Source organism: Antechinus flavipes, chromosome 2 (assembly GCF_016432865.1).
Source record: "Antechinus flavipes isolate AdamAnt ecotype Samford, QLD, Australia chromosome 2, AdamAnt_v2, whole genome shotgun sequence".
NCBI classification, from domain to species: Eukaryota; Metazoa; Chordata; class Mammalia; order Dasyuromorphia; family Dasyuridae; genus Antechinus; species Antechinus flavipes.
Genome location: NC_067399.1, coordinates 292,349,783 through 292,374,053, shown reverse-complemented (window position 1 = coordinate 292,374,053; position 24,271 = coordinate 292,349,783). Strand labels below are relative to the sequence as shown.

Below are 24,271 nucleotides of genomic sequence, written 5' to 3'. Positions count from 1 at the left end.
AAACAAAGGCTGCTCCCAGAGACCCCAAGAAAACGTCAATAAAACATTACATTTTAGAGAGAACATTACATAAACTATTCTCCAGTTAAAGTTAGATTGGAAAAACTTCAAGAAAAGTCAGTCTCACTGGGGTGAAAAGGGTGCTCAGGCTCTGTGGAAGCTGGTGAGAGGGCCTTAATCACAGCAAATCACCAAGTAATTAAGGTCCTTGGTTCTGGCTCAGTAGAAGAGCAAATCAATGGGACAGCTTCCAGTCCCAGCTCAGAAGGCAAACTCTGGAAAAACAAGCTGTTTCCCTAATAGAGAAGGCAAAAGTACCCTCTATAAATACAAGGAGTTCCTGTGGTCTAAGTGAAGGCTTAGAGCTGCACAGGAAGCTTGGAAGAATGCCCCTTTTAACCCCAAGAATAAAGTTTTACCTTAAAAGTAAGGGGGAAAAAAAGAGGAAATATAAAAAAAGGAAAGAAAATGAGCAAGAAACAGAAATTAGAAAGCTACTATGGTGATAGGACAGTCCCAAAACACAAACCCACAAATATGAGTGTGAATGTGCACAGAAAAAATTGTCAAAAGATAAGAATTTTCAGATGATGAAATTAAAACCATCTGTAGTTATATGAAAAAAAAAGTTTCAAATAACTATTGATTAGAGAAATGCAAATTAAGACAACTCCTACACATCTCTTAGATTGGCTAAGATGAGAGGAAAAAATAATGATGAATTTTGGAGGGGATATGGGAAAACACTGCCACTAATACAATGTTGGTGTTATTAACTGATCCAACCATTCTGGAAAGCAGTTTTGAACTATGCCCCTTTAAAAGGCTATCAAACAGTGCATACTTTTGATCCAATAGAGTGTCTACTGGTGTATTCCGAAGAGATTATACAAGAGGGAAAATGAGAGATATGTGCAACAATATTTATAGCAGCCCTTTTTGTAGTGGCAAGAAACCAGAAACTTATTGGTTATCCATCAGTTGGAGAATGGCCGAATATGTTATATGCAATGGAATATTACTGTTCTGCAAGAAGCAATCAACAGGATGATTTCAGAGAGGTCCGAAGAGACTTACATGAACTGATGCTATGTGAACTGAGTAGAACCAGGAGAGCATTGTACACAGCAACAGCAAAGTTATATGAAGATCAATTCTGATGGACATAGCTCTCTTCAATGGCGAGGTAATTCCAGCCTGTTCCAATGTGATGAAGAGAGCCATCTGTACCTAGGGAAAGGACAAAGATAGTTTGCTTTAATTTTGTTCTCTTATTTTTTTCCTTTATGATCTGATTTTTATTTTGCAATATGATAATTGTGGAAATTATATATATATACATATATATATGTGTATATATATATGAATTCCACATCCTTAACATATTGGATTACTTTCCATCTGGTGAGAGGGTAGGGGAAAAGGAGGGAGAAACAATTTGGAACACAAAGTTTTGCAAAGGTAAATGTTGAAAATTGTCCATGTATATGTTTTGAAAATGAAAAGCTTTTAACAAAACAAAACAAAACAAAAGAATCATCACAGTGGAGAGGAATATGGACAGTAGTAGTGGCAGGCAACTGGCTCAAAGAAGCCATAACAAACACACCCATTTAGGTATAGGAATCTATATTACCTTTTAGGGAACTAGAAAGATATAAAGAAGGAAGGATGTTTATAGAAATTAGGGCAGATTGAAGGAGTTTGTGGTCAGAAGGCAAACACTGGTGAGGTATAACAGGATAAAAGTAAAAAAGGAGAGAAAAATGGGGGAAATAGGATGGCGGTAAATACACTGTAATGATACCTGTGAATGCAAATGGAGTAAATTCACTGATAAATGATAAAAAGGATAGGAGAGTGGATTAAAAAAAACTATTATCCTAAAATATATTATTTACAAGAAACACATTTAAAGCAGAGATACACAGAGTAAAGGTAAGGGGCTGGAGCAGAATTATTATGCTTTAGCTGAAGTAATAAAAAAAAATAGCAGTTATGATCTCAGAAAAAGTGAAAGCAAAAATTGATCTAATTAGACAGTGAAGTATAAACTAAATGAAACAACTTTAGCTGAGTTTCAAGATATAAAATAAATTTACATAAAACAGCATTTTTGTTTGTATATTATCAGTGAAGTCAAGCATCAAGTAATAGAGAAACTCCATTATAAAATAGACATTATAAAATAGTTGGGAGACTACTTGCTAAGACAAACCTTTGAATTATATGAACACAATTACAAAACATTTTTTCATACAAAGTCAGATCTAACCAATTGGGAGAAATGTTTATTGCTTCTGGGAAGGCCAAGTCAGTGTAATAAAATTAAAATTCTATCTAATTTATTCAGTCCCATACCAATCAAACTTTCAAAATATATTTTATAGAGCTAGAAAAATATAACAGAATTCATATGAGAGAAAAAAAGTAAAAAATTGTAAGAGAATCAGTGAAAAAAAAATGTGAAGGTAGCTTAGCTATACCAGATTCCAAATTGCATTAAAATGGAGTAATTATCAAGACAATCTGCTACCTGTATAAAACAGTGGATTATTGAAACAAATTAGATTCATAATACGCCAATTAAATTAATCTAGTTTTTTATAAACTCAAAGACTCAAGCTTTTGGAACAAGAACTTATTTGATAAAAACTGCTCTAGAAAATGGAAAACACCTTGGCAGAAACTTGGTAAAGAAAAATGAGTCATATTGAATATCAAGATAAAGTCAAAATTAGTACGTGATTTAGACATAATTGGAGATTTATGGAGAAAAGGAAGAGCTTATGACAAAACAAGAGATAGAGAATTTTTTTTAAAAAAGGTATTATTTTCTTTCTTTATTACACATTAGTATAATTTTTAGAATTTATTAGAATGCTGTAGCTTTTAGGCCAGGAAGATTCCCATGGATTTGTTGGATAAAACAATAAAACATTCCTCCTTATGGAATTCAGATATTTCTCAGATCTCTGAGGAGATAATGTTCCCAGAGGTGCTTTTTTTGTTGGAGTTGATATCAATCTTCAGAGAAAAATAGGAGTAACAGGATGGTACCAGTTGCACATAATGAACATATCCAAGACACAGATATACCCATAACCCCTGACATACACCCGACTTCCCTCAACTCCCCACATACTCACAAATTGCCCACACGCAATATTGGAAAAACTATACTGTTTCTATTACACCCCCCTCAAAACCATGCAATGTGAAAGACTATGTTTGCACATAATTTCATCCTAAGCTGTGTTTTTGTCCTTCATTGCAAATTGTAAAAAGTTTGAACTTTTTGGCATGATGTGTTTTATATAAGTATCATTCAGCATCGTATTACAAAATCTTTTCTTCTTTTTTCCTCTTTAATATCTTCTCTAAACCAGGAATGAAGCTAGAGTAAACGGTGCAGCAAACAAAACACCAAGAAGAAGCTATTTTGGTATAGGATGTTTACAAGCTGTTTTAGAAAGCAAAATAAATGATAGAAATTTTGGCCATAGTTGTCATCTTAAATGTAACGTGAAAATTTAAGCATTGTAACCAGTTAATAACCATTTCTTAAGGTTTGGGAGAACTGCTGCTTTATAATATAGTTTTAGATCAGGTACAACTAGGCCACCTTCATTTGATTTTTTTTTTCATTAATTCCCTTGAATGTCTTGACCTTTTGTTCTTCCAGATGTATTTTGCTGTTATTTTTTCTAGGTCATTAAAATAGTTTTTTGGGTGTCTGATTTTTATAGCACTGAATAAATAGATTTATTTAAGTAGTATTGCCATCTTTATTTTATTCACTCGGTCTATCTAAGAGCACTTAATATTTTTCCAGTTGGTTAGTTCTGACTTTATTTGTGTGGAAAGTGTTTTGTCATTTTGCTCATATCGTTCCTGACTTTCCTTTGGCAGATAGATTCCCAAATATTTTATACTATCTGCAGTTGCTTTAAATGGATTTTCTCTTTGTATCATTTAACTGTTAGATTTTGTGTATTTACGATTTATGTGGGTTTGATTTGTATCTTGCAACTTTGGTAAAGGTGTGGATTATTTCTAACAGCTTTTTAGTATAATTTCTGTGAATGGTATGAATGCTCCCATAAAATCAAATCAAATAGCAGACTGGATTAAAAGCCAGAATCCTACCAATATGTTGTTTAAAAGAAACACATTTAAAGCTGAGAGATTCATACAGAGTAAAGCCAAAAGGTTGGAGAAAAATGTATTATGCTTCAACTGAAGTAAAATGAAATAGTAAGGGTGGCAATCCTTACTGAGCAAAAGCAAAAATTAAATCTAATGAAAACATATAAGGAAGGAAACTAACCTTGCTAAAGAGTACCACAGATGATGAAGTAATATCAGTTCTAAACATGTAGGCATTAAATGATAATAGCCTCCAGATTCCTTTTTTTTTTTTAAAATAACTTTTTATTGACAGAACCCATGCCAGGGTAATTTTTTACAGCATTATCCCTTGTACTCACTTCTGTTCTGATTTTTCCCCTCCCTGCCTCCACCCCTTCTCGCAGATGGCAAGCAGTCCTTCACATGTTAAATAGGTTACAGTATATCCTAGATACAATATACGTATGCAGAAACGAACAGTTCTCTTGTTGCACAGGGAGAATTGGATTCAGAAGGTATAAATAACCCGGGAAAAAAACCAAAAATGCAAGCAGTTTATATGCATTTCCCAGTGTTCTTTCTTTGGGTGTAGCTGCTTCTGTCTATCCTTGATCAATTGAAACTGAATTAGCTCTCTTTATCAAAGAGAACCACTTCCATCAGAATACATCCTCAAACAGTATTGTTGTTGAGGTATATAATGATCTCCTGGTTCTGCTCATTTCACTCAGCATCAGTTCATGTAAGTCTTGCCAGTCCTTTCTGTATTCATCCTGCTGGTCATTCCTTACAGAACAATAATTTTCCATAATGTTCATATACCACAATTTACTCAACCATTCTCCAATTGATGGGCATCCATTTATTTTCCAGCTTCTAGCCACTACAAATAGGGCTGCCACAAACATTTTGGCACATACAGGTCCCTTTCCCTTCTTTAGTATCTCTTTGGGGTATAAGCCCAGTAGAAACACTGCTGGATCAAAGGGTATGCACAGTTTGATAACTTTTTGAGCATAGTTCCAAATTGCTCTCTAGAATGGCTGGATGTGTTCACAATTCCACCAACAATGTATCAGTCTCCCTGTTTTCCCACATCCCCTCCAACATTCCAGATTGTCTTTCCCTGTCATTCTAGCCAATCTGACAGGTGTGTAGTGGTATCTCAGAGTTGTCTTAATTCGCATTTCTTTGATTAATAATGATTTGGAGCATATTTTCATATGTCTATAAATAATTTTAATTTCTTTGTCTGAGAATTGTCTGTTCATATCCTTTGACCATTTATCAATTGGAAAATGGCTTGATTTCTTATAAATTAGAGTCAATTCTCTATATATTTTGGAAATGAGGTCTTTACAAGAACCTTTAACTGTAAAAATGTTTTCCCAGTTTGTTTCCCTTCTAATCTTGTCTGTATTAGTTTTGTTTGTACAAAAACTTTTCAATTTGATATAATCAAAATTTTCTATTTTGTCATCAATAGTGATCTCTAGTTCTTCTTTGGTCATAAATTCCTCCCTTTTCCACAGGTCTGAGAGGTAAACTATCCTATGCTCTTCCAATTTATTTATAATCTCATTCTTTATGCCTAGGTCATGACCCCATTTGACCTTATCTTGGTGTATGGTGTTAAGTGTGGGTCAATGCCTAGTTTCTGCCATACTAATTTCCAATTTTCCCAGCAATTTTTGTCAAATAATGCATTCTTATCCCCAAAACTGAGGTCTTTGGGTTTGTCAAACACTAGATTATTAAAGTTATTGGCTGTTTTGTCCTTTGAACCTAACCTATTCCATTGATCAACTAGTCTATTTCTTAGCCAATACCAGATGGTTTTAGTAACTGCTGCTTTATAATATAATTTTAGATCTGGTACAGCTAGGCCATCATCATTTGATTTTTTTTCATTAATTCCCTTGAAATTCTTGACTTTTTGTTTATCCATATGAACTTTGTTGTTATTTTTTCTAGGTCATCAAAATAGTTTTTTGGGAGTTTGATTGGTATAGCACTAAATAAATAGATTAGTTTAGGTAGTATTGTCATCTTTATTATATTTGCTCACCCAATCCAAGAGCATTTAATATTTTTCCAGTTGGTTAGATCAGACTTAATTTGTGTGGAAAGTGTTTTGTAGTTCTGCTCAAAAAGTTTCTGATTTTCCCTTGGTAGACAGATTCCTAAATATTTTATACAATCAGTAGTTACTTTAAATGGAATTTTTCTTTGTAACTCTAACTGTTGGGTTTTGTTAGTGATATATAAGAATGCTGATGACTTATGTAGGTTTATTTTGTATCCTGCAACTTTGCTAAAGGTGTGGATTGTTTCTAATAACTTTTTAGTAGAGTCTCTGGAATTCTCTAAGTATACCATCATATCATCAGCAAAGAGTGATAATTTGGTTTCCTCATTGCCTATTCTTATTCCTTTAATCTCTTTCTCAACTCTTATTGCCAAAGGTAGCATTTCTAATACAATATTAAATATAACGGTGATAGTGAGCAACCTTGTTTTCACTCCTGATCTTATTGGGAATGCTTGCAGTTTGTCCCCATTACATATGATGCTTACTGATGATGGTTTTAAATAGATGCTACTGATTATTTTAAGAAAAAGTCCATTTATTCCTATACTCTCAAGAGTTTTTAATAGGAATAGATGTTGGGTTTTATCAAATGGTTTTTCTGCATCTATTGAGATGATCATATGTTTTTGTTAATTTGGCTATTAATATAGCCAATTATACTGATAGTTTTCCTAATATTGGACCAGCCCTGCATTCCTGGTATGAATCCTACTTGATCATGGTGTATTATTCTGGGGATGATTTTCTGTAGTCTTTTTGCTAATATCTTATTTAAGATTTTAGCATCAATATTCATTAGGGAGATTGGTCTATAATTTTCTTTCTCTGTTTTCAACCTACCTGGTTTAGGTATCAGTATCATGTTTGTGTCATAAAAGGAATTTGATAGGACTCCTTCATTCCCTATTTTTTCAAATAGTTTATAAAGCATTGGGGCTAATTGTTCTTTGAATGTTTGATAGAATTCACATGTAAATCCATCTGGTCTCGGGGAATTTTTTTTAGGGAGTTGATTAATAGCTTATTCTATTTCTTTTTCTGAAATGGGACTATTTAAGCAATTTACTTCCTCCTCTGATAATCTGGGAAGCCTATATTTTTGGAGGTAGTCATCCATTTTGCTTAGGTTATCAAATTTATTGGAATAAAGTTGGGCAAAGTAACTCCTTTTTATTTCTTTAATTTCCTCTTCATTGATGGAAAGTTCTCCCTTTTCATTTTTAAGACTACTAATTTGATTTCCCTCTCTCCTTTTTCTAATCAGATTTACCAAAGGTTTATCAACTTTATTGTTTTTTTCATAAAACCAACTCTTAGTTTTATTTATTAGTTCAATAGTTTTTTACTTTCTATATTATTAATTTCTCCTTTTAATTTTAGAATTTCAAGTTTAGTAATTGATTAGGGGTTTTTAATTAGCCAATTATTGGCTGTTTTGTCCTTTCTTTCTTCTAGCTTTTTAGGTTGCAAGCCCAATTCATTGATCTTCTCTTTCTCTATTTTATTCAAGTAAGCCTCTAAGGATATAAAATTTCCCCTTATTACCGCTTTGGCTGTATCCCATAAATTTTGGTATGATGTCTCACCGTTGTCATTATCTTGAGTGAAATTATTGCGTCTATAATTTGCTGTTTCACCCAATCATTCTTTAAAATGAGATTATTTAGTTTCCAATTACTTTTTGGTCTATTTCCACCTAACTTTTTGTTGAATGTAGTTTTTATTGCATTGTGATCTGAAAAGAAAACATTTACTATTTCTGCCTTCCTGCATTTAATTTTGAAGTCTTTTTGTCCTAATATATGGTCAATTTTTGTGTAGGTTCGATGAACTGCTGAGAAGAAAGTATACTCCTTTCTGTCACCATTCAGTTTTCTCCAGAAATCTATCATACCTAATTATTCTAATATTCTATTTACCTCTTTAATTTCTTTCTTATTTGTTTTGTGATTTGATTTCTCTAAATCTGAGAGTGCAAGATTGAGATCTCCCACTATTATAGTTTTGCTGTCTATTTCTTCTTGCAACTCTCTTAACTTCTCCTTTAGGAAGTTAGATGCTATACCACTTGGTTCATATATGTTTAATACTGATATTGCTTCATTGTCTATAGTACCCTTTAGCAAGATATAGTTTCTTTCCTTATCTCTTTTAATTAGATTAATTTTTGCTTTTGCTTGATCTGAGATAAGGATGGCTATCCTTGCTTTTTTGATTTCACCTGAAGCATAATAGATTCTGCTCCAGCCTTTTACCTTTACTCTATATGTATCTCGCTGTTTTAAATGTGTTTCCTGTAAACAACATATTGTAGGGTTCTGACTTTTGATCCAGTCTGCTATCTTCTGCCTCTTTATGGAAGAGTTCATCCCATTCACATTTACGGTTAAAATTACTAATTCTGTATTTCCTGCCATCCTAATATCCCCAGATTATACTTTTCTTTTTCTTGCCCTCCTTCCCTTCTTCCCTAGTATTAAACTTATTGGTCCCATTTGCGTCACACAGCTCTCCCTCTTTAGTATCCTTCTTTCCTCCCTTTGAATCCCTTCCCCTTTCTTGTGCCCTTCTCTTATTACTCTTTTTCCTTTTCCCTTTTCTTCTCCCACTTTTTAATGAAGTGAGAGAAGAATCTCTGTAAAACATATGTCAATTATTTCCTCTTTGAGACAACTCTAATGAGAGTAGGATTCACACAATGTTCCTCCCCCTCTCTAAGTTCCCTCAGTTATGATAGCTTTCCTTTGCCTCATCGTCACATGTAGTTTCCCTCTTTTTATCTCCCCTTTTCCCTTTTTCTGACAACATCCTCTTTCCATTTCTACTTCCTTTTTTATATCGGTAAAATCAAATTATACACATGGTTTTTATGTATATCCACAACAGAAATACAATTCTCAAGAGTTCCTGTTACCTTTTTCTACTTCTCTTGAGTCCTGTTGTTGGAGATCAAATTTTTTGTTTAAATCTGGTTTTTTCCTTAGAAACAAATGGAATTCCTCTATTTCATTAAATGTCTATCTTCTTCCATGGAAAAAATTACTCAGCTTAGATGGGTAGTTTATTCTTGGCTGCATTCCAAGCTCTTTTGCCTTTCAAAATATCTGATTCCAGGCCCTTCGATCCTTTAATGTTGATGCAGCCAGATCTTGCGTGACCCTTCTTGTGTCACCTCGGTATTTGAACTGTTTTTTCCTGGCTGCTTGTAAAAATTTTTTCTTTAGTCTTGAAAATTCTGAAGTTTGGCCACAATATTCCTCAGAGTCTTTATTTTAGGGTCTTTTTCAGAAGGTGTTCAATGAATTCTTTCAATGCCTATTTTACCTTCCAGTTCTCTTACTTCTGGGCAATTCTCTTTGATGATTTCCTGTAAAATAGTGTCTAGGCTCTTTTTTTCATCATAATTTTCGGGTAGTCCAATGATCCTCAGGTTATCTCTCCTAGATCTATTTTCTAGGTTTGTTGTTTTTCCAAGTAAATATTTGACATTTTTTTCCAATCTTTCATTTTTTTCGTTTTGCTTGACTAATTCTTCATGTCTCAATGAATCAGTCATTTCTATTTGTTCAGTTCTGATTTTTAGTGAGTTATTTTCTTCATTAGCTTTTTTTTAACTTCTTTTTGTATATGTCCAATTGAGTTGTTTTGCTTTATGGAATTTTTTTCCATTTCACTAATTTTTTTTTTTAGTGAGTTATTTTCTTTTTCCAATTCACAAATTCTGTTTCCCTGCACTTCTTGGGAGTTTTTCACCTTTTCTAATTCACATTTAAGGAAGTTGTTGCTCTCTTGCATAGCTTCTCTTTCCTTTCCCCATTTTTCTTCTAGTTCTCTTTTAAGGTTTTTAATAGTCTCTTCTAGGAGAGCCTTTTGTATTGGAGACCAACAATTGTCTGGAAACTGTCTGCTATTAGTCTCTTCAGGGTTGAAAAACTTTTCTCTTTCTGCATAGAAATTGTCAATCGTTCTTTTGATTTTTTTTACTCATTTTGTTAAAGCCTGTAAGATCTGCCTTCAGAGCCAGGAGGTTACCAGCTTCCTCTGCAGAGCAGTGAAAGGTGTATGGATGGGTAGCTGTCCTGCCAGCCGGCTACAAAAAGCAGCGAGGTACTGGAGTGCTCTGGAAAAGAGTTCCCCACCCAGGAGTAACTCAGGTCTGCAGGGCTGAGCTGGGAAAGTGCCCTGCAAAGAACCCCAGCTGTGTGAGATAATGACTGCCCTGGGGCTAGACGCTGAGCAGTGAGAGTTTCACTACCCCAAGTCAAAGCCTGCCCTGGGGCTGTGGATATTAGCAGTTGAGCCGTGAGTGGATTTGCAGGAACCTGAAGTGTCTGCCCTAGAAGCACAGTCTGCTGGGGAAGTTCTATTGCCTAGGCTGAGCTCCCCCTCTCCCCCTTCCGCAAAAGCCCCGAACTGCAGGATGTGGCTGCAGGGCTGCATTACGGTCTGCCTGAGTCAAATCCAGGTTTGGGTGGTTACAGGAAGATCTTGTTAGGTTCTGGCATTTTTTAGAGTACCCTCTGTTTTAGGCTTTAATTTCTCTGCCAGTTTACTGCTTTGTAGTCAAGGCAGAGCAGTTAGCCTATAGCAGAGTTGTCTCTGTAACTTCTCTAGCCACAGAGGTCACCCCCACCCCTGGTCTGCTCAGGATGCTAGTCTCTTGCTGCCTGTGCTAGTCTGTTCCTGGCCCCTCAGGACAAACCTTTCCTGGCAATCTTCCAGATTGACATCAGCTGGTAAGTTGTGTGCTTCTACTCTTCATGAATTTAAATAGTGAAGAGCTATTTTTGAAGCTGAATTAAACAGTTGGTTAAGAGGGGAATGAGAGGAGCTTAGAGAGGCTTGTGTGCCTTCTCCACCATCTTGGCTCCGCCCTTGTACCAAGATAGAGAACTTTATGGGTAAAATGAATAATGTTGGTCATTTTAAGTTAAAATATTTTTGCATAGACATAACCAATGAATTCAATATTAGGAGAAAAACAGAAAAAAGGAAAATTTTTTCTAGTAAATTTCTTTGATAATAGACCTCATTTCTCAACTATATAGAGAACCAAGTCAAAATTATAGGATTACACACTATCCTCCAATTGATAAGTTATTGAAGGATATGAATAAGCACTTTTCAGATGAAGAAATTAAAGCTATCAATAATCATATAAAAATGCAAGCAGGGGTCCTCAAACTTTTAAAATAGGGGGCTAGTTCACTGTTCCTCAGACTGTTGGAGGGCCAGACTATAGTAAAAACAAAAGCTTTGTTTTGTGGACTTTTAAATAAAGAAACTTCATAGCCCTGGGTGAGGGGGATAAACATCCTTAGCTGCCAAATCTGGCCAAGAGCCGTAGTTTGAGGACCCCTGTGAGAGAAATGTAAATTAAATTAAAACAATTCTAAGGTGCTACCTTTCAGCTATCTGCTTAACATGATATAAAAAGAACATGAATAATATTGGAAGTCAAATGGGAAAATTGGGACACTAATGCATTGTTGGGAGAGTTGTGAACTAATCCCACAATTCTGGAGAACAATTTGAAACTATGCCCAAAAGGCAATAAAGCTATATATGCACCTCGATTCAGCAAAACCTCTATGATGTCTGTATTCCAAGAAGAGAAAACCAAAAAAAAAAAATGTGTGGGGGAGGACCAATATGTGCAAAAGTTTTTTTTCTAGCAGCTATTTTTTGGATGGCAAAAAATTGGAAAGAGAGGGGATGCCCATCAATTGAAAATACTGTTGTAGCATAGGAAATGATGAGAAGGATATTTTCAGAGAAACCTGGAACAACTTAAATGAATTGATACAAAGTAAAATGAGAAGAATCAGGAGAACATTGTACACAGTAGTAATATTTTCTGATGATCAACTGTGAATGACTTAGCAATTTTCAGAAATACAATGATCCAAGGCAATTATAAGACTCATGATAAGTAATGCTGTCCATTTACAAAGAAAACACTGATAGAGATAGAATGCAGATCAAAGCACAGTACTTTATATTTTGTTTTTTGGTTTGTGTTTTATTTCACAATATAACTAATGTGTAAATGTGTTTAATGTGATTTTACACACATAACCTATTCAAATTGCTTGCCATATCAGGGATTTAGTAGAGGAGGGAAGGAAGAAGATAATTTCAAATTCAAAATTTTAAAAAATAAAAATTTAATTTGCATTTGGAAAAACTTATTTAAAATGCTTTGTAATTCTTTGATAATTTTTTACTGCCTTTGACAATTTATTGGTGAATAGCTTTTGATTATATATACATAGATTGTTTATGTTTTAAATAATTTATGCATTTAATGTTTCAAATAATAAAATTTTATTTTAATAAAATATATTATATATAATGTATAATGCATATTATATATGTAGCATATAACCAAGATATTTATATATCTCTATATATTACTTATTGATATCTTTGATGCCAAATCCTTACCTGAGAAATTTGTTATGACATTTCCCCCCATTTCCCCTCTTATCCAAAGTACACTAGTGTGTTTCTACATAATATTTTCATTTTCATATTATCAATTATTAAACTTTATCTTTTACAATTGTCTCTATCCCCTATTTAGTTAAGAATACATTGCCTTTTTATTATGAAAGATATAATCTGTTTTCAATATTTCATATTTTACTATTAAGATCATGTATTCATTTATAATTTATTATGGAATGTAATGTGAGATATTACTCTAAACTTAATTTCTACCAGACTTTCTTCCAATTTTCTCTTTCTAAAGTGCAGATCAGATTATATTTCCCTTCTACTTGACAAAACTTCCATGTATTCTTATTGCCTTCAGGAGCAAAACCAAAGTACTATATTGAATTGAAAGTCCTTCACAATCTACCCTCTTCCTATCTTTCAAATCTTCTTTCACAATACTCCCAGACACATATTACTTGATTCAGAGACACTGACTACTGGTTTTACCATGAACAAGATGCTTCATATTTCTTCTCTGGGCAAAAGAAATACTTTAAAAAATACTTTTATTTTTAATTGGACTTGCTTTTTCCAATATGTGCAAAGGTAGTTTTCAAGATTCACCTTTGCAAAACCTTGTGTTCCAATTTTTTCTCCATCTCTTACTCCCTTCACCCTTATTTGGACAGCAAAACAACCTGAGATAGATTAAACATGCAATTATTCTAAACAAATTTTGATATTTATTGTGTTGTGAAAGAAAAATCAGATCAAAAAAGAAAGAAAAAACGATGACAGAAAAATATCAAGCAAACAACCAAAAAACAACAACAAAAAAGTAAAAATTCTATGCTTTGATTTATATTTAATCACTGTACTTCTCTTTCGGGATGCAGGTGGCTCATTCTTTCCATTACAAGTATATTAGAATTGCCATCAATCACCCCATTGTTGAAAAGAGCCAAGTCCATCATAGTTTATCATTACAAAATCTTGTTGTTAGTGTATACATTTTTCTCTTGGATCTGCTCACTTAAGATCAGTTCATGTAAGTCTTTCTAGGCTTTTTCTGACATCATCCTTCTCATTTCTTATAGAACAATAATATTTCATTACATTCATATAGCATAACTTATTCAGCCATCCCCTAACTGATAGGCATCCACTCAATTTTTGTTGGCTATAACAATTAGTGTCCTTCATTCTGACTACACATCTCCCTGGCTTCTTTTAACTTTTAGCAGAAATTCCACCTTATACAGGAAATCTTCCTCCATTCCACTTAATTCCAGTGCCTTCTTTCTCTTAATGACTTCCATTTATTCTGTATGTAGCTTGCTTTGAATACATTTATTTCTTCTCTTCCTACTTAGATTGTAAACTCCTTGGAGAAAGAAGCTGTCATTTCACTCTTTTTGAATCCCGAGTAGTTAGCACAGTTCTTGGCATATAAAAGCTTAATAAAAGTCTATTGATTGATTGACTGATAATTTATAATATAATTTGAAACCTAAAAATATGATTGATTCCCTTTTCATTTCTTTCACTTTTAATGATTTCCCTTAATATTGTAGACTCTTTGTTTCCCCAAATGAATTTTATTTTATTAGGATCCTATTGAATTCTGTAAAGGATACCTTGATATTTGATCTGTAAAACATTAAAATTGCAATCAATTTGTATAATATTGTATTTTTCTTCTATGAGTATGGTCCTGTCATGAGCACTGAACACATGAACTGTTTTAGTTCTTTTTTGTTTTATTTGTTTGTATATTTTATAATTATGTCTAAATTGGCAAATCTAATGGTCTTTTTTCAGTCTCTGCTTTTACACTGCCATCCATCTTTTTTTTTTCCTAGTAAATGTATTTATTTTTAATACACATTACTTTATGAATCATGTTGTGAGAGAAAAGTCAGAACAAAAAAGAAAAACCATGGAAGAGATTAAAAAAAAACAGAAAGAAGAAATGAACAAAGCAAGTGTTGATTTACATTCTGTCTTCTTAGTTCTTTTTCTGGATGCAGATGATATTTTCTTTCCTAAGTCTATTAGGATTGCTTTGTGTCACTGAACCACTGAGAAGAACCAAGCCTTTCATAGTTGATCTTTGTGCATTCTTGCTGTTATTTTGTAAAATATGTCTCTGGTTCTGCTTGTTTTGCTCATCATTATCATCACTCGCCTTTTCTAAAATTAACATATTCATTATTTTTTATAGAACAATAATATTCCTTTATCTTCACCTATCACAACTTGTTCAGCCATTCCCCAATCGATGGCATCTTATTTTCCAATTTTTTTGTCACCACAAAAAGAACCACTACAAACATTTTTGCACTTCTGGGCCTTTTTTTCCTTCTTTATGATCTTGGAATACAGATCCAGTAGTGATACTGCTGGGTCAAAAGGCACATATAGTTTATAACTCTTTGGGCATAGTTCCAAATTGCTTCCCAGAATGGTTTGATCATTTCACAACTCTACCAACAATGCATTAGTGTTCCAGTCTTCCCACATTCCCTTCATCATTTTTCATTATCTTTTCCTGTCATCTTAGCCAATCTGAAAGGTGTGAGGTGGTACCGCAGAGTTGTTTTAATTTTTTCATATGATTATAGATGTCTTTAATTTTAGTATCTAAAATTTGTTCTTCCAGATAAATATTATTTTTTTCTAGTTCTGTAAAATAATGTTTTGGCAGTTTGATTGGTATGGCACTGACAAAGTAGATCAATTTAGGCAGAATTGTAATTATTGTTTTATTAACTTGGCCTAGCCATGAGTAATTGATATTTTTCCAGTTTTTTAGATCTGATTTTATTTGTGTGAGAAGTGTTTTGTAATTGTGTTCATATAGTTCCTGGGTTTGTAGACTCCCAAGTATTTTGTTTTATCCACAATTATTTTAAATGGAATTTCTCTTGCTGCTGAACTTTGTCAGTAATATGTAGAAATGATAATGATTTTGTGGGTTTACTTTATACCATGCAACTTTGCTAAAGTTGTGAACTGTTTCCAGTAGCTGTTGGGATGATTTTATAAGATTCTCTAAGTATACTATCATATCATTTGCAAATAATGATAGTTTTGTTTCCTCATTACCTATTCTAATTCCTTTAATTTCTTTTTCTTTTCTTCTTGCTGAAGCTAAAATTTCCAATACAATGTTGAATAATAGTAGTGATGATGGGCATCCTTGTTTCACCTCTTATCTTATTGGGAATACATCCAGTTTCTCTCCATTATAAATAATGCTTGCTATTGGTTTTTTTTAAAATAACTTTTTATTGATAGAACTCATGCCAGGGTAATTTTTTACAGCATTATCCCTTGCATTCACTTCTGTTCCGATTTTTCCCCTTCCTCCCTCCACCCCCTCCCCCAGATGGCAAGCAATCCTTTACATGTTGAATAGGTTACAGTATATCCTGGATACAATATATGTGTGCAGAACCGAACAGTTTTCTTGTTGCAGAGGGAGAATTGCATTCAGAAGGTATAAATAATCCGGGAAGAAAAACAAAAATGCAAGCAGTTTATATTCATCTCTCAGTGTTCTTTCTTTGGGTGTAACTGCTTCTGCCCATCTTTGATCAATTGAAACTGAATTTTGCTATTGGTTTTAGATAGATATTAATTATTATTTTAAGGAAAACTCCCTTTATCTCTATGCTCACTAGTGGTTTTATTAATAACAGGTGCTGTATTTTGTCAAAAAAGCTTTTGCTGCATATATTGAGATGCATATTTCTACCTGCTCCTCTTCCTCCTCCTCCTTCTGCTTCTTCTCTTCCTCCTGATCATGTGATTTCTGTTGGTTTTGTTATTGATATGGTCAATTATGGTAATAGTTTTCCTGATATTGAACCAGCCCTGCATTCTTGGTATAAATCCCACGTGGTCAGATTGTATTATCTTTCTGATAAATTGCTGTAATCTCTTTGCTATTATTTAAATTTTGTGCATCTATATTCATTAGGGAGATTAATCAATAATTTTTTTTCTCTATTTTGGCTCTTCCTGGTTTAGATATCAGTACCATGTTTGTGCCAAAAAAGGAATTTGGCAGTATTACTTACTTTAACTATTTTTCCAAATAGTTTACATAGTATTGGAATTAGTTGTTCTTTAAGTGTTTGGTAGAACCCAAAGAAAGAACACTGGGAAACGAATGTGAACTATCTGCATTTTTGTTTTTCTTCCCGGGTTATTTATACCTTCTGAATCCAATTCTCCCTATGCAACAAGAGAACTGTTCGGTTCTGCAAACATATATTGTATCTAGGATATACTGCAACATATCCAACATATAAAGGACTGTTTGCCATCTAGGGGAGGGGGTGGAGGGAGGGAGGGAAAAAAAATCGGAACAGAAACGAGTGTCAATATAAAGTAATTATTAAATAAAAATTTAAAAAATAAAATAAAATAAATAAAGTAAAAAAAAAAAAAGTGTTTGGTAGAATTCACTTGCGAATTCATCTGGCCCTGGAGATTTTTTCTTAGGGATTTGTTTGATTTTGTAAATTAAAATTTCTGTTTAGTTCTGTTTTTTTTTTCAATAGAAATGATTGAAAGTCTTTTATTTTATTGAAGCTTCATTACCTTCCCTGAAAAATGATGTTGAGTTTAGCTGGGTAATGAAGTCTTGGTTGTAATCCTAGGTCCTTTGTCTTCCAAAACATGGCATTCTAGACCCTCTCATCCTTTATTATATAAGCTGTTAAATCCTGGGTAATCCTGACTGTTTCTCCTTGATATTTGAATTTCTTTTGTCTGGCAGCTGCAGTATTTTCCCTTGAAATTATAGTTCTGGAGTTTCACAAAAATATTCCTTGGGGTTTTCCTCATGGGATGTCTTTCTAGAGGGGACCAATAGATTTTTTTAATGAACACTTTCCCCTGTTTATAGAATACTGGGGCAGTTTTTTTTGATGATCTCTTGAAGAATGATATTCAACCTCTTCTTTTTGGTCATGGCCTTTAGGTAGTCCAATAATTTTAAAATTGTCTCTTCTGGATTCATTTTCTAGGTTGGTTATTTTTCCAATGAGATATTTCACTTTTTTTTTCATTTTTTCATTCTTTTTAGTTTGTTTGACTGATTCTTGCTGTTTCACAGAATTATTAGTTTCCATGTATCCTGTTCCAGTTTTTAACATGTGATTTTCTTCAGTTAGCTTTTGTATATCTTTTTCAACTGGTTACATCTACTTTTTAAGGAATTGTTCCTCAGACAATTTTTTCCCCTTCCTTTTCCTAGCTGTTGACTTCTTATGCATTCCTCTCATTTCTTTTTTTCTTCTTTCTCTCTTATTTATCTTTTAAAGTCTTTTATGAGCATTTTCAAGAAGCCTCTTTGGGCTTGAGACCAATTCGTAACAGTCTTATAGATTTTTTTGGGGGCACATTCTGTCTTCATGTGAGTCTGTATTTTGGTCTGCCTTGTCACCATAGTAGCTTTTTATGGTTAAGATTCTTTTCTGTTTCTTGCTCATTTTTTTTTCCTGTTCTTTATTTATTTATTTATTTACTTTTATGGTCCAGCTCTGCTTCTCGGATAAATAGGATGTTGTCCTAAGCTTCCTGTGCAGCTCTGAGCCTTGACTTTCAGCACAGGGGCCCTTTATGTTTGTAGGGGCTAGTTTTGCCTGCTCTGTTCAGGAAACAGCCTGGTTTCCTAGAGTTTCTGAGCTTGGACTGGATGTTGTCCCACTGATTTGCTGTCTACTGAGCCAGGACTGAGAGTCTTAGTTGCTGATTTGCTGTGATCAAGACCCTCTCACTGGTTTTCCAGAGTCTATCTGATATAGCTGAACATCCTTTTTATCTTTATGAAACTGACCTTTCTTGAAATTTTTCCAGTCTATTTTGAGCTGGAAAGTGGTTTTATTCTGTCAGACTCTGTTCAAAGGCTTGGTTTCACATGGTTTTTGAGGCAAATTGGGAAAACTAGAGCAGCTTCCTGTCTTTATATTCTGCCATCTTGCTTTCACTTTTTGAAGTTCCATTTTTTCTTGTTCTCAAAGAGGACCATGACATCCAGTTCTTTATTTTTTATGTTCCTAGTTCTTTTACTTATAAGTTATGGACTTTGAGTACTCTCTTCTACTTTTCTTGGTAGGAGGAGAGGAAGTTATATTGATTCTCCACCGCACCAAAATCAGATCACAATTAAAAAAATTATGTTCTTAATGGAAATATTATTGTAGCACATATATGTTTACAGTGAAATTATTATTTATGTACCTTTCAGGAGATCATACTTCACTATTTTCTTGCTATTCCCCCGGTCATTTGGAAGGGAATGATACAATTAAGTTGTTTCTTACCTCAGGAGATTTGGTAAGTTACAGCTGTAGAATATACTAATTATTTCCCCCCTTTTTGGATAATATAGTATTTATAATCCATTGTATTACATCTTATTCAACTACATTCAAACACTTCTGGGGATTGGAAAAGAGATTATGAATGAATGGATGAACAAATAAATTAAAAACTATCCTTGGCTTTTTTCCTCTTCCATTTCATAGTTTTAATGCTCACAAAAAGCACCATATTGGCCATAAAGCATACTCAGTTTGAAATACAGATACACACAGAAAGATAAAATGAAGACGTGAAAAATTATTATTGGTTGGGTAACATTGTAAAGTAGAAAGGACTCTGGATTTGGTGCCAAAAAAATGTACTTTAATAGCCTGGAAATCAGCCAAATTCTCTACACCAATATTCCACAGTTATATATGTCATTCCCTAGTAAAATAATGTTTATTTGGAGTATCGGAGCTTATGTTCAAATCGGAACTCTACTAATTTGTTTTATGCGACACTGTGGGCAGGTCAATTACTTCTATGACTGTTTCCTCATTTATAAACTCAGAATGTGAATTACATGATCTCTAAGGTCCCTTTTCAACTTTCTATGATCATATGTTATGACTAAGTTCCATGAAAATATGAGTGGTAGGAAAAAGAACATCATAATTAAATTTTGTAGGTACAATGGACAATTAACCAAATAATTTTACAACATTGTTTTTCAGATTCATGATAGAATTTGGTTGTGATATGTTATTAGCATGTGTTTGCGATCATACTAGGGCCAACATTATGAAATATATCAATGTTGTGTCATAGAATATTATCCAATCTCCTAGTATACACATATCTTGTCCATAAGGAATATACTGCATTTGATTCTCATTTTGATTAATTCAGAGCTTGAATTAAAAAATACAGAAAGAATTCATATGCATTATTTGATACATTTGGTCCTTATAGGTAGACCAACACATTTTTATTTATCACATTATTTGAAAGGTCTTTAGAATGCTAATGAATATTAATACCAATGATACAGAAAAAGATCAACAAGCATGAAGCAGAAAAATCTAAGCCTAATCATGTTTCAATTATATAAAAAAATTTGTCAATTAACATGCCTGATCTGATCCTTCTGGTGCTAAGCTAAGATTGCTCTAATTTGTGGATGCCACTCTCCACAATTAAAATTGTTATTGAATGTTATCTTATTAATTTTATCAAAAATTTTAAAGGAAGTCCATTCAGAATTACCTGCTTTTCCTTACCTGTTCCCTATTAGTAGATGAAAAAATATGCTTTTTTCTTATAATCTTGCAATCCACACAGATATTTAATATTTTGATTTTTCTTTTTTAAAGGTGGTCCACTGTTACTTCTTAACTAGAGATAGACCTTCAGAGATCAGACAGCACCTGATAAAACTGTTTACATCAAGAGGACTTGCTCCCACTTTTAAAATCATGAATAGTACTTATTCTGGTGTCTTTCACTTTAATTTATCTATGGTAATTAAAAAAATATCGTAGCCTTTAATATTTTATTTTTTAGCGGTGAACATATTCTGTATGATTAAAATTACGTGGTTATTTTTATTTTTTTCTTTTAAATGTAATTTTGATAGTATTTATGTTGTTACTAAAGGAGAAAGAAATGAAAAGGAGTGGCAGAGTAAGACAAAAGGAAAGACAAGAATTATTATTAGAAATAGCATTGTTCAGATAAGGATAATAATAAATAAATGAGTCTAATCAGAACAGTAAGTAATAAAATCTAAATGAAAGAAAGTATACTTGCACAAATTGGGATTAATGGAATTTTTACTTCCTATAGTAGAATTTAGTGGTGGTGCATTTGTGTTTACTTTTTACATAGCTTTTAAAAACAATGGCCATTTGAGTTGTTGCAGTCAAGTAATTATATAATCCAACTGTTTAATAATTATAGTTACAAAAGTTCAAGATAAAAAACTCAAATGATTTACACCAATCCTTTTCAAACTTTCTATTCTAAGACAATCTAACTTTTTTTCTGATTCAAAGAACTGATCTGATTGACAAAAGTAAGGATTCTACATTTGATGATCTATTAATAATTATTTACTAGATGGTTGTAATGTGCCAAGCATGATATAGGCACTGGTAATAAAAAGACAAAAATTAAATAGTCCTCATATTCAAGAAATATACATTCTTTTATATTCATGTAAGTGGATAAAGGAAACCTAAAAATCAATGCAGTTAATATTTTAGGAATAGACACTAATACTTTGTAATAAGAAAGATCTTTTGTAAGAGAGTGTTTAAGCTGAGATCTTAAGAAACTATTTTAAAAGGAATAAGTGAGGGAAACCTTCATTTCAAGCATGTAGGACTGCCTGTATAAAGGTACAGAGATGAGATGTGGTTTGTCATGTGTAAAGAACAACAAGAATAATTAGTTTAGATGGATTAATAATGCATAATTTATCACAAGTCTGGCAAAGTTAAATTGGAAACATTTTATCATAAAGGAAATAAGAAACTGCTAAAACTTCTTGAAAAGAGCAATGATATGGTCAGGGTTTCACCTAAAAGCCATTTGGCTTTGAGTGAAGAATGGATGGGAGAGGAAAGAGCCTTTAGAAAGGATTAGAAAATAAGAAACTTTTTATAACAGTCCAGATAGAAGGTAACAAATGCATGGATTACTGTTATGACTATGTGGTTACAGAGAAGAGAACAGATATGTTATGGAAACACAACCAAAGGTAGTTAAATAGACTGATAGGGTGATGGAGAATTTGGAATTGTTGAAAAGTTGATGGTCACAAGCCTGAGTGATTGGAAGGAAGTGACTGAAAATTCATGAAGATTAAGCACCTCTTATGTGTCAGTAACTATGCTAAGTCCTAAGCATACAAAGACAAGTAAAAGATAGTGTGATGACCATGTATTTTAAAATCAGCCTGAGTCAGGAATACAGGTTAGGGGAAAATTGTCGATCTTTATTCTTAGTGAAAGTGAAGAAGGGGAATTGGAGGTGAAGGGGGGTCTCGATAGCAATGTGTACAGCTGCAACAAGACGCCAGCCAGCAATCTCTCTTTCCTCTTCCTTCTCCGCCTCCTCCCCTTTCCCCCACCCCCAAAATCGTCATTTCCTATACAACACATCAGGACTTGCACAAAGAGTGGGTGGGGGCCATGCTTTCTCCAAGCATATTTATTAATAGAGTATGGTCCAATTACTATTTAGCTTCATGTGCTTGGGACCTCAGTGCATCATCTCAAGCCTCAAGATAGTTCTTGCTTTCAGGAGCTTTCAGTCTAATGGGGGAGAAAACATAAAGACAATTATGTGCAATATTCTACATACAAGATAAATTGGAAATAATCAATAGAGGAAAGTAACTAGAATTGTGGGAAACTGAGAGAAGCTTTCTGTAGAAAGTTGGAATTTAGCTAGTACTTAAAGGATGCCAGGGAGCATCAGATGGAATAAATAGAGCATTTCAAATATAGATGATAATTAGAGCATTTCAAATATGGATGATAGTTGGTGAAAATTCCCAAAGTCAAGATAGAGTTTCTCATTAAAGGAATAGCAAGTGGGTTAGTGTCAATGGAGTTCAGAGTATGAGGGACAGAAATATAAAAATCTGGTAGAGGGTTGAATTTTGGGGGTAAGAAAAAAATAGTCTTATGGAAGTGTAAAATTTGAAATGTCCTAATATAGAAGCTTGAAGTATACACTAGTTAGAGGGTACAGTATGGATGATATCCAGTGCTTAACACAGGGCTACATCTATCTACATAATAGATGCTTTATAAATGTTTATTGATTGACTGAGTAGGAATGGTATTATAAGAAAGTGGTCAATCAACAAGTATTTATTAAGCACATATTATGTGCCAGACACTGTTTATGTGATGGCAATATAATTTTTTTAAACAGTGCCTGATTTCAAGGAGCTCAAAATTTGGGGGATAAGAACAACCAACCATCTAAGATATGGGAAACTTTGGAAATAATTAAAGGGAAGGCAAGGAAAAGCAAGAAGTAATATCAGAAATTCTGAGAGAAAATAAGAGTATCTGGAAGAAAGGAGTGTAAGAGAGGTTAAATAATACAAAGAGGTCAATTAATAATGACAAACAAAAATAATTAGATTTTGCATTTAAGTAATTATTAACATCAGAGAGAGAAGTTTCTACCTTGATGAAGTCAGAAGATACATTGCAAGTAGTTTTGAAAAGAGAAAAAATTGGAGGCAATTAGCTCAAACAGTTTTCTAGAAATGAGTCTGAGAAACAAGACTTAGTTTGAGGGAAGATTTGGTTCACATCAGGCTTTTTTTTCAATGGTGCAAAACTAGTGTGTTGGCATATTAGGTTCAATGTCTGTTTCATGATTTGATCTGTTAAGTCTGAAAAATAAATCACCAAAGAGCCTACAGCAATTATAGGAAAACATTTTCTTTATTCCATTGGAAAAAGTATTAGATGTGCAGGACCCAGGAGACCCAAGATACTGAGGCTGCCTTGCTTTATGGATATAGAGATATGAATATAAATACATGCATACAGATAGATAAATTGATAGATGTGGCAAGAGAAAGAATCAAGTAGTGAGAAGTAATGGTGGCAGCGAGGTCTAATGAAAGCAATGTGGTAAGTTTGCCTAATGATAAGAAATCTATTCATAATAGGGTAACATGACCCAGATTGTGGTTCCTGCAGGTGCTTGCCCAATCTCAGAAACCACCTAAAAGGTCAGTTCTGAAGTTTTACTGTGACAGATTTCATGCAGAATCTGAGCACAAAGAACTATTGTTATGTCAAGTTCAGATAATAGCTTGTTTGCTGAGCCTTACCTCTGGAAAATAAGTTATCTCTTAATAGTAAAAAAAGAAAAAAGAAAAAAATAGAGGAGGAGAAAAGATGATTATTAGTCTTGGGATAGAGGTCTTCATAGTTCTTACTGAGATAAAAGAAAGAATTTATGATATTCAGTAACCTGATAATTTAGTCATTTGATAAGTTGAATCTTTCTGCCCATCTCAAACATATACAGATCCTAAGTATTTATTGTCATCTTCCTAAGTAATAAATAGATTTCATTTATTTCTACACTTATTCAAATATTTAATTCATTCTCTCAATGGAAGACATTGTTAGGAAAGATGGAGGAAATACTTTTTTCCCAAACACAGATTCTCATTCCCTCCTTGACTCACAAATGACAAAATTCATATATCATTCTATAGTTGCAGTAATGAAAATCGGATTTTAGGTA

At 33.3% G+C, this 24,271-nt stretch overlaps 1 protein-coding gene across 1 annotated transcript in view; it reads left to right on the top strand.

Annotated features, from left to right (window-relative positions):
* The window catches only part of LOC127546648 (cation channel sperm-associated auxiliary subunit beta-like), a 161,285-nt gene that overhangs the window by 8,502 nt on the left and 128,512 nt on the right, over positions 1 to 24,271 (top strand). The window contains 2 exon segments of the mRNA XM_051973660.1: positions 18,927 to 19,015; positions 20,359 to 20,505. Coding sequence (XP_051829620.1) covers positions 18,927 to 19,015; positions 20,359 to 20,505 — 236 coding nt within the window.